This window comes from Leucoraja erinacea, chromosome 28, assembly GCF_028641065.1.
Source record: "Leucoraja erinacea ecotype New England chromosome 28, Leri_hhj_1, whole genome shotgun sequence".
NCBI lineage: Eukaryota > Metazoa > Chordata > Chondrichthyes > Rajiformes > Rajidae > Leucoraja > Leucoraja erinaceus.
In genome coordinates this window covers 10,295,278-10,309,799 of record NC_073404.1, presented here as the reverse complement: position 1 = coordinate 10,309,799, position 14,522 = coordinate 10,295,278, and the positions used below count along the sequence as shown (strand labels likewise).

At 39.6% G+C, this 14,522-nt stretch overlaps 1 protein-coding gene across 1 annotated transcript in view; it reads right to left on the bottom strand.

Moving 5' to 3' along the window:
* LOC129710582 (uncharacterized) overlaps positions 1-14,522 on the bottom strand; it is a 90,438-nt gene that overhangs the window by 51,378 nt on the left and 24,538 nt on the right. Inside the window, exons 9-14 of the mRNA XM_055657697.1 lie at positions 9,188-9,366; positions 7,074-7,217; positions 6,079-6,240; positions 3,002-3,117; positions 1,952-1,995; positions 346-446 (exon numbers count right to left, since the gene is read on the bottom strand). Coding sequence (XP_055513672.1) covers positions 346-446; positions 1,952-1,995; positions 3,002-3,117; positions 6,079-6,240; positions 7,074-7,217; positions 9,188-9,366 — 746 coding nt within the window. The remainder of the gene's footprint in view (positions 1-345; positions 447-1,951; positions 1,996-3,001; positions 3,118-6,078; positions 6,241-7,073; positions 7,218-9,187; positions 9,367-14,522) is intronic.

The window sequence follows — 14,522 nt, the reverse complement described above, 5'->3', positions numbered from 1 at the left end:
ACTACTCTTGTCTCTATTCTTCAATTCCCTGCATATCCACATGCCAATCCAAAATCCTATTAAACGCCACTATTGTATCTGCGTCCAACACCACCCCTGGCAGTGCATTCAAGACACCCACCAACTTCTGTGTAAAAAACGTACCTCTCACATCTCCTTTAAACTTTGCCACTCTCACCTTAAAGATATGCTCTCTAGTCTTTGATATTTTCACCATGGGAAAACATCTCTCCTGATTACATAACAATATGATTATATGGCAAATCACAAATGTACATTTTCTTTCTCTGATCCATCACCAGAACATCAATAATATTCTAATATTATCCAAACAAATCTACTTACCTCTAATTTAGATTTCAGCAAATTTAGTTTCACGGATATGTTCTTTATTCCAATAGGTCGGATCTCACCAGATATGCCTTTAGTATCTGTGTCACTGAATCCTGCATCAAAATAAGAATAACAGAACATGAGATTCCACACCCTTTTAAATACAGTATGAGGTAATTTCAATAAAAACAGTGGCTAATACCACTAAAATGTTTTTATGAATTTCAATGTAAAGTCAATGCAAAGGAACAGTGCTACTCACAAAACATTGTAACATTCATAATAATTAAAATTATAACATTAATTGTGTAACCTAAGACATCTGTTAGAATGATAGGATGCAGACTCATGGTCATGAGTTCTGCAATCTATGGCTAATTTCTATTAGTTGAAGGATGTTTAACAGATTGGTGCATACCACAAGCAGAAGATCAAATCCTAAAAGAGTAAGAATACATGAACTAGGAACAGGTGTAACCTATGTTGCTTTTTGGGCCTCGCATTTATTCATGTCCGATCTACCATCTCAATTCTATTTTTTAAATCTATTCTTAGTTTCCCATGGATCCCCATATATTTAGATTTAGATTTAGATAAATATTTAGACTATATTTATATTTGGTAAATCAGTCTTAAAATTACTCAATTAGATTTCTTATATCATTCCTAAATGGTTAACCTTCTATTCTTATCAGGGATAGATTAAACATAACCCTAATTTTTTGTTTGGAGAGAGTAGTGAGCCTCAGAAATTGATTGTCAGCTGGTGCTATGGGTGCTAACTTTGTCTTCAAGAGAGAACTAATCTGTTCTGGGCAGAGATATTGTTTTTACAAATATTTATTTGTCCATATGGGCCGCATAGTTGAGCAGCGGTAGAGGTGCTGCCTTTCAGCCCCAGAGACCGGGGTTTGATTCTGACTGCGGGTGCTGTCTGTATGGAGTTTGTACATTCTCCCTGTGACCAAATGTGTTTTCTCTTGGTGCTTCTGTTTCCTCCCACACCCCAAAAACGTACAGGTTTTTAGGTGAATTGGCTTCTGTAAACTATAAATTGTCCCTAGTGTGTAAGATACTGCTAGTGTATGGTTGGCGCAGACTCGGTGGGCCGAAGGGCCTGTTTCCACACTGTATTTCTGAAGTCTAAAATAAAGTTTAGCAAGTTCTTGTCTAATATTGTCAATGTTGGCCTTGTTCCAATTCTCAATTTTAAATTGTGGGCCTGCCCTGTCCTTATCCATAACTTTATTTATATTTAAAAACTAATAGAATTGTGGTCTCTGGTCCCAAAAGGCTCGCCCACTGACACTTCATTCACTTGTCCTTCCCAATTTCTTCAGAGTAGATCACGCTTTGCCCTCTCCCCTGTAGGGCGCTCTACATATTGCCTGAGGAAATTTTCCTGAACACATTTGACGCATTTCACCTTATCTAAGCCCTTGGCACTATGAATGCTAGGATTGTTTTGTTAAGTCTTTAAAAGTTATATTGTATGAGGGAGACATCAGCTTTTAGAAAGTAACTCTACAAAAGACAATTGCCAATATAGATTAACAACTATTTCTAAATAAGAATTTTCTTAGCAATTCCATATTACTTCAAAAATCAGTGACTATACCTGTCAAAGCTCTTTTGTTCTTTGGGTTTGGTCCATACAGATTCCTGCAGGTTAAATGTTTAAATAATTTAAATTAAAATTTAGCATTAAAGAGGATATTTCTCTTTTAAATAAAAAAAAAATCATAGGAATTACATAGATTATTAACCCTGTTGATGTTACAAAATCTCATCATATTCAAAAACAAAGGAGCACAAGGGCACAATTCAACCAGTGAAAGTTATAAGTGAACCTTAAAACCAAGTGGCAAAGTTAGCCAAATATCTGAAATGGGATCCTTATGGCGTGGTACACTTTCACAAAGGATATTAACTGTGCAAGATCAAATTAATGTAAAGACGTTACACTGTCAGCTCTATATAGTTTCTGCCATGAATTTTATTGTTTCATTGCCAATACAAGAAACAATTATACATCTTGACTCTTGATTGATACCTTGGAATCCCAAATGGAGAGGGGAGGAGAAATGAAGTCTAGTGGTGAATCTCAATGAAAGTAGCAAAAATTGCAAAGGACGATCCATTGACTGCAGAGGCTGATGTGGGGAAGGTGAGGACCAGGAGAACTCTATCCTTGTTTTGGCTGGGGAAAGAGGAAGGAGAGTAGAGTTGCAGGAATTAGATCAGATGCAGCTAAGGGCTCTTTCAACTATGGTAAAGGGAAGCAACAGTTCATGAAAAGGAACACATCTCAGAGGCAAAGATAATCCCCCCTGGGTTACTGGGAATTAAAAGCACATTCAGAATTATAATAATGTGCATCATATTTCGATCTCACATTTTTGCTCCTTTACTCTGAATGAAACCAAGCATTTTTAACAGGGCTTATAAAATATTTTGGTACTTATTAGTTGCAATGTTGTTTTACACAATGTGGAGACTGAGGTTCATCTGCTGAGACTAAATAGATGAGGCAAGTGTGTATCATTGCCAATTTCAATGGAAGCCAACAAATGTGATACTGTGATTCAGGGCTGTTCTAAAGCCAAGAAATCTCCAAAATAAAACAATTCTAGCTTGCAATATCCAAACAAATACAGAAACTCCTTACTTCATTTTAAATTGGTTTAATCCTGGAATATCAGCTGGTAGGCCACCTTGTTGCAAATGGATCCAAGATCTTTGAATATCTACTGTGTATAGGTGGCTGGCATGAGAATAGAATACCTGAGGAAAATTATTTGATAAGTATTAATTAAATGCATAATGACCAGTTTGAAGACTAAGGGCCCTTCTGCACATTTTTTGTTGTGAGCATTGGCTGATAACGTGGCTGCTTAACACTTCCCTTATGACAACTTTAAAGTCAAACAACAGGCCAAACAATCTACAAAACGCAAAGTGCTGAAGGGTTGGCACCCTTCAAAGGGTCCCAACCTGAAACGTCACCTATCCACTCCCTCCACAGATGCTGCCTGATCCAGTAAATTACTCCAGCATTTTATGTTTTGTTTAACATCATAGTGTCTGTAGTTCCTTGTGCCAAACCTTCTAACTCACCTTATTTTGAAGTGCCTGACAATCAGGTATGTTTCATTGGTACACATATATTGCAAGGTTGTGCATACAAAGTGAGGGTTCCAGGCACGTGCCGTCAGGGTAGGCAAGGTAGGCACTTGCCGACCCCGACTAAAATTATAAAATGATAATTATTAAATATAAATAGTAAAGGCACGGGAGAATTATGCCTGCCTAAGAGATCGATCTCTTAGGTAGGCATAATTCTCCGTGCCTTTCATGCACAGTACATGTAATACGGGAAAGTGTGTGCAGCCTATGTGCCGTGGACGCTGCTTAAAGCCCTCAATTTCAAGCAGAGCTGAAGACAGCTGAAATTCTGCCTTTGCAGCGTGGACTGTGTACTGCGCATGCGCAGCGCAAGTGGCTGTAAAAGGACAGCGCCGCTGGGGAGGGAAGAGTTCCTTTCACAGCGTGTGGGGAGTCTGGCCGGTGGTAAAGTTGAGGGAGGGCAGGAGCATTGAGAAGGAGAGGGTCGGGGATCATGCCAAAGCAACCAGCTCAAGAGAGGGTCAGTGGGCAATGGATAACAGGACAGCGGGCGGTGGAGCTTACTCCATGTGTCAGTGCGAGTAACCTCAATTGGTCCCTTCTTTGCGCTGACACAGGAGTGTCCACTGCCCGCTGTCCTGTTATCCATCGCCCGCTGACCCGCTCCGCTCTCTGATCTTTGCTCTTGAGCTGGTCTCCTCACTGTTCAGACGGAGAGCACTGCCAGAGGTGAGCGGGCCAGCAGAAGGCGCTGAGGTCCTGGCGGCCGCTCGCAGCCACCCGAACTGCTTCCCTCCCTGGCCACAATGCTGTGGCTCCGTGCCCAGAGCGCCGCGGCAGCGGTAAGTGAGTGAGTTGCTAGCATGATCCCCGACCCCCTCCTTCTCAACGCTCCTGCCCTCCCCGCAACTTTACCCCTGGCCAGACTCACCACACGCTGTGAAAGGAACTCTCCCCCCAATTGGTCCCTTGAACTAGTATTGTCATTCAATAAGATCACAACTGATTCAACTTGTCCCGGTGTGCTCCCGTTTTTCCCACCCTCTTCACCTGCCGTCACCCTCCGCCCCCCCATCCATTCAGTAATTCAGAATGAAGGAGATTTGGAAGCCTTGGGCAAATTGAATTGTTACTTTCTTTATTTTTATTCTTTATTTTTACGGAGAGGAGAACAATCTGCGCATGCGGGGTTTAAGATTTTTTTAAAAGCCGACTGACTGCCTACCCTGAGTAATTACTCACAGCACGTGCCTGATTGTTACATACCAAGTATCAAATACTACAGAACAAAAATAAAGTACAAATCCTTAAGTGCCCAAGCTTATGCTTATGCTTCACACAAATCATTTTCAACTCCCATATATTTTCTTGTCCAAACAAAAACATGCATGAAGAACGGTCCCGACCCTAAACATCACACATTCCTTCCTTCCAGATTGCTGCCTGTCCCGCTGAGTTACTCCAGCTTTTTGTGTCTATCTTCGGTTTAAACCAGCATCTGCAGTTCCTTCTTACACAAAAACACGTGGAGATTGTCATGCACAATGGCACAGTTATTTCTAAAACAATAATATCTTAATTTTAAGTTCTTAGTCATACAGAGCCTTTGAAATACTTTGTTAAAATTATTTCTATGGTGAGCGGACATATTTTTATTTAAGACTTAAATTTGCATGAGTGCATCATTGGTCTTCTTGAGTTTTAAGTCTGAAGAAGTGTTGCGACCTGAAACATCACCTGTCAATTCCCTCCCCAGATACTGAGCTCCTCCAGCACCTTGTGCCTTGCTCAAGATTTCAGCAACTGCAATTTCTTGTGTCTGCATCGCAAATCTTTAATGCCTCTTGAAACTATTAAATCCGGTTACGCCAGAGAGTACTACCAATGTACATTCCTGATTTTCATTTGCCACGTAATAAAACATTAACAAAATCAAAGACGGCTAATTTCTGTTAGTCTGTATTTTTAATAAAATAATGGATGTTGGATAATAATAATGGATAAATGCTCTCATATCTGACAGAAAGTAATTATGCCCCAAAACACAAAAAGGAAGAGGTTGTTTGGTTCACTGCTTTCACACAACCACCCTTCATCCCTAAATGCAAGGTGCACCAGTAATTCTTGCAGCAAAGAACTAGGCAAAAAAAATCTATTCAATTGTTTTTAAATGACATAAAGAAGCATAATGGAAGATCGGCAATCTAAAATGTTAAGCCTGTTTATTATCCCGCAAATGCTGCTTGACCTGCTGAGTAATTCCAGCTTTTTCTCCAGATGCATTGGTAGTTTTTTGCTTTTCTATTAAAGTTGATGTTTAACTATTTCCTTAATAAGATTCTGGATTATTTAAATGTTTATTATAGAGATAAATTTATATGCCTAGTTTTGTTTTAGATTCAAAAGTTTATGCTTCTCAATATTATTATATATTTTTTTAATGTTGTCTCCTGTGCTGATTATTTTCAACATTTTATGTTCTTATTTTAAATTCCATTTTGGCAACCTTTTATTGTGCTGTGAGCTTCACCTGTGAATTCCATTTCTTTTTTTTCGGAATCATAGTGAATAGGTGGAAAGTATGAAAGGAGTTTAAGGCAATAATATTTTTTGTCTTACTTGTTTCAGACTGTGATGATCATCAGACTCTATCAAAGGTTCCCTCAGTAACAAGAGGATTGTCAGGCAGAAATCTTCCATCACCCACGGCTTCCAGTCTTGCATAAAGAGCTGGTCCCAGATCAGCAACATGGCTGGCATGTCCAAGATGCCTACAAAACCCTATGGCACACAGACAGTTGAGTGAAACAAGTTACTGCTCATCCAACAGTGTAATGTATGTCAGTTCATAATGAGTTATGCCAATCAGATAGATTCAATCACTAATCAGTTAGTTTTTTTTTAATATACTGTAGGCATTACAATTGTTCTCAATGATCTCAGGTAGAAAAATGATTTTAAATGTGGGAATTCATGTTTTTTCCTGCACTCCCAAGTAATGTATATGCACAAGATGGCTGTTGTGAAAGACCTGTGCTGATATTGTGTAGCCCAACAGCTCATTGCGTAGGCTTACACATGAAAAGGTAGCTACGTGTGTGAGGTATCTAATGCAGAGTGCCTATTAAATTATCAATAAGATACTGCCTTTGCTAAGAAGCACAGGAAATAAAGAAAAGGAATGAAAGACTTAAGAAGATGCAGATGCTGGTTTACAAAAAAAGGCACAGAATGCTGGAGTAACTCAGCGGGTCAGGCCCCTTCTTCAAACTGATTATGGTGGGGTGGTAGAAAGTTGGAAAAGAGGTGGGGACAGGACAAAGCCTGTTGCATGTGTCCACCAGATAGGTGGATAGATGCAAGTTTGATAGGCAGATGGTTGGACAAAGGCAAGATGAAAACACAAAAAGTGTGAAATAAAGATAGAAGAGGAGCAAATTGTGAAGCCAGAGGAAGGAATCTATTTGAATGGGAATGGGGGAGGCCGAAGGGGACACATGGATGCAAATTCACATGGGAGAGAGGGGGCGAGGAAGGAAGAAAAAAGGAATGAACGAATTGCATTTATAATGCGGCTTTCATAATTCCCAGAACCCACTGAATATTTTCCTTACCTCTCCGATCCATTTCCTGAGGAGTATAATTGGGTTTTTCAGCAATTCTTTGCTTATGTGTTGCATATCTTCAGAGTTGTGCCCAGTACTATGTAACTGCTGAACCTGTGCCTTTTCCCGCGCAACTTGCTCCAGTAGGAATTCCTGATTAGAGAAATGAAAGGGCATTAACTGAAGCAGGGATAGTGTGGAATGGAGCAGCTCAGAACGGTATTTCCTAAAACATATTCATGATGAAAAGTCAGCAAGGAAGGCTCGAAGCTTTCCAATAACAGCTGCTCTCAAGTTCTAACAAAGAGCCCTGGACTTAAAAAGATATTGATTTTTTTCCACAAATGCATAGCATATAGAACAGTACAGCACAGGAACAGGTCCTTCGGCCCACAATGTCCGTGCTGAACATGATGGCAGGTTAAGCAATGTATGCACGCATATAATCCATATCCCTCCATTCCCTGCATATCCATGTGCTTATCTAAAAGCCTCTTAAAAGCCGTTATCATATCTACCTCCACCTCCACCCCTGAGAGAGTGTTCCAGGAATCCACAGCTCTCTGTATAAAAAATGTGCACCACACATCTTCTTTAAAGTTTGACCCTCTCACCTTAAAGCTATGTCCTCTAGTCTTTGACATTTCTATCCTGAGCAAAAAGTTTTGATTGTCTACACAATCTGCTCTCGCAATCTTATAAACAATCTCCCTTTGGCCTCTGACGCTCCAAAGAAAACAAGCTACATTTGTCCAACCTCTCCTTGTATCTAATATCCTCAAATTCAGGCAGCATTCTAGTAAGGTACACAAAAAAGCTGGAGAAACTCAGCGGGTGCAGCAGCATCTATGGAGCGAAGGAAATAGGCAACGTTTCGGGCCGAAACGTTGCCTATTTCCTTCGCTCCATAGATGCTGCTGCACCCGCTGAGTTTCTCCAGCTTTTTTGTGTACGTTCGATTTTCCAGCATCTGCAGTTCCTTCTTAAGCATTCTAGTAAACCTCTTCTGCACGTGATATGTTGTGTATTTCCAGTTGTTATTGTACCTTGCACAGTTTAGGAAAACTAGGCGTGAGTTTATATTCCTGGTATGCAGCCTCACTAAATGATTTCAAATATAGTGGACAATCAGTACAGCATGCAAAAGTTTCATTTATTAATTGCTAGATGATTGTAATTATCAGAGATCTTCCAGTTTTCTAATCCTCTCTCCCTTCCAATCAGGCTACATTCCATGAAAGCACAGTTTTGCAAATAGACTCATGTCTATTTGATGCCCTTTTCTGTCTTAAGTGCACCAGTAACTTGAAATATTTTGAAATGTAACAAACGTTTTGATGTTATAGATTTATTAGATTGATATAAATGAACCAGCTGTGTATAAGCAATGTTGGTTGAATCAACACCCCTAAGATGGGACGTTTCAGATTTTTTTCACAAGTAGGTGTCTTCAGCAGGACTCCTGATATCTGCCTTTGACGTGTTTAAGGCCATTGGCAGTTGTGGTTAAATTTGAGTATAATCAAGAGGCCAGAAGAACATTGTCTGTGTTTCCATACCGCTGACTGCCAAGACGCAGCTTTTAATTACTTTCTACCTGATTTCCAATCATCACTCCAACTCCTGACGCTTTGCCCTCAAGGTATGACACTATCCCATATGCCCTGATATGCCAATTTCCTCTCCTAATCCCCCAATCAATTGTTCCTCCCACCTGCTCGATGGCGCCAACTCCTGAAGCCCTGATGCCCCTACCTCTACCTGTCATCTGCTGGCCCACACTTACTACAAATTCACTCTTCCACCTACTTTCAAAGTCCTTCTGGAGCGCCAAAAAGTACCTGACTTCCTCCACTCACTCTAGGCCCCATAACTCACCACCGCCACACCTCTGTTGATGCATATCTTGCTTTCTGCACCCTTTGGCCCTGATTGAAGAATATCACCACTCCCCAATGGTCACAGCAAACTCCAAATGTGTCAAACATAGACCATTGTTACCCAATATTATGATGATAGATCCATGACATAAACAGTTGTGGTCTTATCGCATTACTCCAGTTTATTCACAGTTATAGGGTTGTTCTCCATTATCCTGGTCTTTGATGTCAATGAATTCTTACTTTGGGATCAATTAAGGCATTCTTGGTGAACGAAGAATGAAGGTGAGCAAAGAGTATTGGGTCTTCATTTCCTAAACGATTCATCACTTTTTCAGCCATTCCAAAAACTTCCGGCCAAGTTGGGAATACATTGTCAATGAGCAGGTGCAGATACATTGCCAACTCATACGGATGTTCAGCTGTGGCACACAAAATAGATGTTTGTACAATTGGATAAATTCAAAATTATCAACAACCTCTCTATGATGCAATCTCATTCTATGTTAGAAACTTCTCTTATCTCTGAATTGCTTACCCTACCCATTTTCTCCCTACCCTTATTCTTTTTCCTGCCCCATCATCATGTTGAAAATCACAATATTCTACCTTGTAACAATAACAACGTCTATTCCCGTAGCATCTTAATGTAGCAGGGCAGAAACACAAATTGCATCACACAAGGCACAATAGTGGAAAGTCAATGAGGTAGGATTTAAGGAGTTTCTTAAAAGATGAAAAATACATATCTGTATAGAGATGGGGAGGGATGGAATTTCAATGTTTAAGGTCATTGGCAGTTGTGGTTAAATTTGAGTATGATCAAGAGGCCAGAAGAACATTGGTATCTCAGAATGTATAGAGCTGGAATAGATTACTGAGAGGGGTGTGATCATGGAAGGATTGGAAAATAAAGGTGGGAATTAAAAAACTGAGAAATTTCTTAACTGGTGCTTAATCATAACTCAGCAAGCACAAAGTATATAGTAAATAAAATGCAGTGCAATGCTGTACGAGGACCAGACGTTTGGATGATGTCAAGTTCGCAGAAAATTGAATAAGGAAGACTGACCAAGAGTGCATTTGAATGGTTAAGTCTGGAGGCAACAAAGACATGACTGAGGGTTTTATTAGTGAATATAGCTAAGGTTATGGAGGAGTCAGGGGACGTTATGGAAATAGAAACAATCTTAGCAATGGCACCGATATTTGGTCTGAAGCTCAGAAACAATTATGATACCAAGGTTGCTGTTTCAGATTCAGTTAACTGTAAGGGAGAGGGAGGAATTGGTGGTTTAAGAACAAAGTTTGTGACAAGCCTTGGGACAACAGGCTTGATCTTCCCAATATTATTTTGGGAGGAAATTTCTGCTTAACTGCAATTGAACATGAGATAACCCATCATACAATGTAAAGACAAAGAGGATGGGTCAAGAGAAATAAATGTAGAAACAAATGACAGCAGTATACATGTAGAAACCGATGCCATGTGTTCAGATGATACTGCTGTGGGTCAGCATATGGATATGAAGGGGGAAGGGATTTAGGATTTAGAACGAGGTAATACTGTGAGCACTGTAAGATAAATGATTGCTGATGATTCTATTGTTATGAATCAATGTGGCAAGAGTGGAAATGGATAGCTGGTGTCACCCGGCAAGTCATAGTGGCGATGCATGGCAGCTGGCTGTAAAAGGTTGCAGACAGTTTGAGGAATCACATAGAATGTCACTTATGCCTTATAAGAAATATCTGGGTATTGTGCTTGGCTTCACACCTGAAAATAGATGCTCACTCAAGGAGTTCTGTCAAGATAAGCATAAATTTGAGAGGCTACGATAACTTCAAGGACTTTGGAGAAAAGAAGGATGAAGACAGCGTTCTTGGTTGGAAGGAAAAAAGGGCTTCTTTGTAAATCAGGGTGGATGAAGGAAATGGTGACAACTGCATCTGAGGATATAGAACTTCCAATTTCATTTTCCAACATTTTCAAAGCAAAACAGATTCCCTCCCTCAGCATTGCCTTCTATTGGGATTATGATGCCTGCTCCTAGATACCACAGCAGGAGAAACAACAACCTTGCATGTACCAGTAATGCATTGATTGAAAGGCATAGCATAGAATCAGGCCCTTCAGCTCACAGAAAACACACTGATCACCCATTCATACTAGTTCTCTGTTATCCCACTTTTGCATCCACTCCATACATGCTTGGGATAACTTACATTGGCCAATTAATGTTCAAACCACCACATATTTGGGACATGGGAGGAAACCGGAGAACCCAGAGAAAATCCATACAGTCACAGAGAGATGGTGCAAACTCCACACAGATAACAACCAAAGTCAGGATAACAACCAAAGTCGACCCGCACGTGTGAGACAGCAGCTCCACCAGCTATCCTACTGTGCCGCCCCTGTGCTGGATTGTTTTTAAAATCATTGCTGTGTACTAACCATTCATTACTTCTTGACTAGTCTGCTTTGTCCTTACTTTGTTAAACAGTATTGCTATTGATTGATTCATTACATGGAACATTAACTAGCAGCATTGTTTTGCATTTAAATGCATTGACTAGGAATATTGCCTTTGAAATGCCATTTTGAAAATTAAAAATCAATGTGTATTCCCTCAACCTGTACAAAACAAGTCAAACATCTACACAGCATGCACTTTCTTTTGAGCATATATTAGGAACATTTAGAAAAATAGATACAATTACTTATGAAAGAACTACGATTTATCATATTCTATTTTTGAACACTTTGGTGAATCATGTCCTTGTCATGGTTATCTTCAAAACCTTCAGGGTTATAAAGTTAAGCTGTGTACCATCATTATGTATATTATGTTCCATCAAGGCTATGTTCATAGCTGTCCAGTTTCTTGTCACATTACTTTATCTGTGATGCAGCTCGAAGTTCATTACATAATTGTTGCAAATAATTCAAGAGATCACCACAGCTCAGTCCTCTTCTTGTTATTTCTGTTCTTACTTCATATCAATGCGCTCCTAGTCATTATTCAAACCTATCCTTTTGCAGATGATTTAATTTCACATTCATTAACATCCTTCACCTGCAACCTGCAATGTTTATGACCTCTCACCTCTCACAGTTATAATTATGAATCACCATTTTTGATCTCTTCCATGCTAAAGAATAGAAATTTAGAACATTTTGTTCTTTCAATTAAAGGGAATAGATTTACGATTTTTGTCTAAGCAATATCTATTCATAATCTTTGATGGCTCCAAATTTAACTTCCTGAGTACAGAAACAGGATTAGGCTTTGCAGTCCTTAAGCTAGTAGTGATATTCAACCGGTTCATGAATTACATATACTTCAACTCCATTTATTCATCTTTGCTCTTTATCCTTGATAGTATTACTTAATAAACAATTCAATATATACCTCAGTATCTCCCTTAACTTGCTTGATTAAAAAAACTGTATTTATATCCTGAGTCCCTTTTATGATATTACAGACAGTTTTACAGCAAATTAAACTCAATGGGCCTCTGTTCCAATGCCCCTCTCAAACTCAAGGGGAGCCTCAGCTTCTGCATTCCACCCAAACTCAGGGGAGGGATGCCCTCAGTTTCAATGCTACTCCCAAATTCAGGGGCCTCTGTTCTTATGCTCCTTTCATACTCAAGATGCTGCTGTTCCTGTACTTCTTCCAAACTCTAGCATTCTCAAGTTCACCTTTTCCTCTTAAACTCAGCGAATCTCCATGTCTGTGCTCCTTTCAAACACATCCCCCTTTGTTTCAGCACTCCTCTTTATATTCAGGGAAGCTCAAATCCTCTAGACAGGAGCAGAAGCTCCTCATATTTAAGAGCAGCTCAATAAGATGCCTACTGAGTTTAAGAGGTAGGGGCAAGGATAGAGATCCCTAGATTTTAAGAGGAGAACCTGAATATAGATTCCTTGATTTTAAGACGACCCCAGGAATGGAAACCTCTTTTGTTGATGAGGAGAGCAGGAGATAGAAGCCCCGAGTTTAGATCATTGTTTATGCTGAGTGATGATGTGTTGGAAATGAAGCAGAAATTAGAAGGAATGGAATGGAAGAATAGAGACGAGGTATGGTGAAGGGAGTGAAGAGAGAAGTAGACTGAGGGTACGGGAAAGAAGTTAGGGAAAAGAGCACCGAGGTGGAGAGATTGAGAAAGCAGGGTGTAGAGAGATCTGAGGAAAAGGGTGTGTGTGTGTGTGTGTGTGTGTGTGTGTGTGTGTGTGTGTGTGTGTGTGTGTGTGTGTGTGTGTGTGTGTGTGTGTGTGTCTGCTCACATGTGTGTGTGCGCACATGTGTGTGTCTCTCTTGCTCTCCCTTTATGCGTGTTGTTCCAAGTTTGTGCAATAGATGCTCCCCAGTCATGATGTTAAGTAATATGGCAGCAAAAGTATGTGAAGCAAGTTCCCACAAATAGCAAAATGATGATGACCTGATAATCTGTTTTAGCATTCTTGAGTTAAGGATAAATACCGGAAGGGAGTGTTACCATATACTTCCAGTTTAACTCCACCTAAGAGAAAAAATATAGTACCTGGGGCTAATACTTCATCTAAAAGTAACCTCCTTTGATGGTACAGGTTTCCCTCGTATCTGTCATGGAGTGCCAGCCTATTTCCTCCATTGCTGGACCCATTTCCTCAAAAAGCTTCACTTTTTTATATAAAAGTAAAGAATTTTGTTACAATATCTGAAGAGATCTTTCACTCTCCTGGTTAAGAAACATATTTATGACAATAATCTTTCTTGCCTTTGGCTTCCAACCTTTCTTCTTTATCTTCTTCTATCTTACTGTTACTACTTATGAACTATATTTCTCCAAACAATCCTTTTGCACTCCTTAAATCTTCCTACTACATATTGTATTCAATTTATCACATTATTGTTTCTAAAGTCGGCATAAAAATTAAAAACATTTTAAAAACTGATGAAATTTTCTCATGGTTTTTCACCTCTACGCTACAGGTTTCATAGGTTTGATTAACTATTGCATGATGTCAATCTATTCATGAATAAGAGGCATCAAAATGGAGCTTGATTTTACACCATAAGTGTCAAAATATGGGCACCTTCCAGAAGACATCAGCCTATAATCTCCTGCAGACCTGGATCCCCCTGAGATGTATGTGGTCCAACAAGTCTGGGTCTTGAGCATCTCCAAACTTAACTGTTTCCCCATCAGCAGGTCTGAAATTCTTTCCCCAAGCCTTGCCTCCCTACCATGTATATTTTGCAAATTATGACTCTTGTTAAAATCTACCTGTTTGATCAAGCCTTTGGTAATCTAGTCTGGCATCTCTTCTGTGCATCTTGGGAATTTTTTCATTTTGGGAAAGTTATGATATCAGAAAGTTGACGTTGTTGGATAGCAACTCTATGCTACTATCTGATTTTTCTCTCCCTGATCAAGTTTTGAGACCAATTGCAGAGCACTTTCTACAACATGGGATGTGATCAGTGCCTACAGAGTTATGCCATCTGTTCTCTTTATGTACATAACAATGATATTTATTGAGTGAATAAATTCTGAGTTTTGCTAATCTAATCTAATTTTAAAT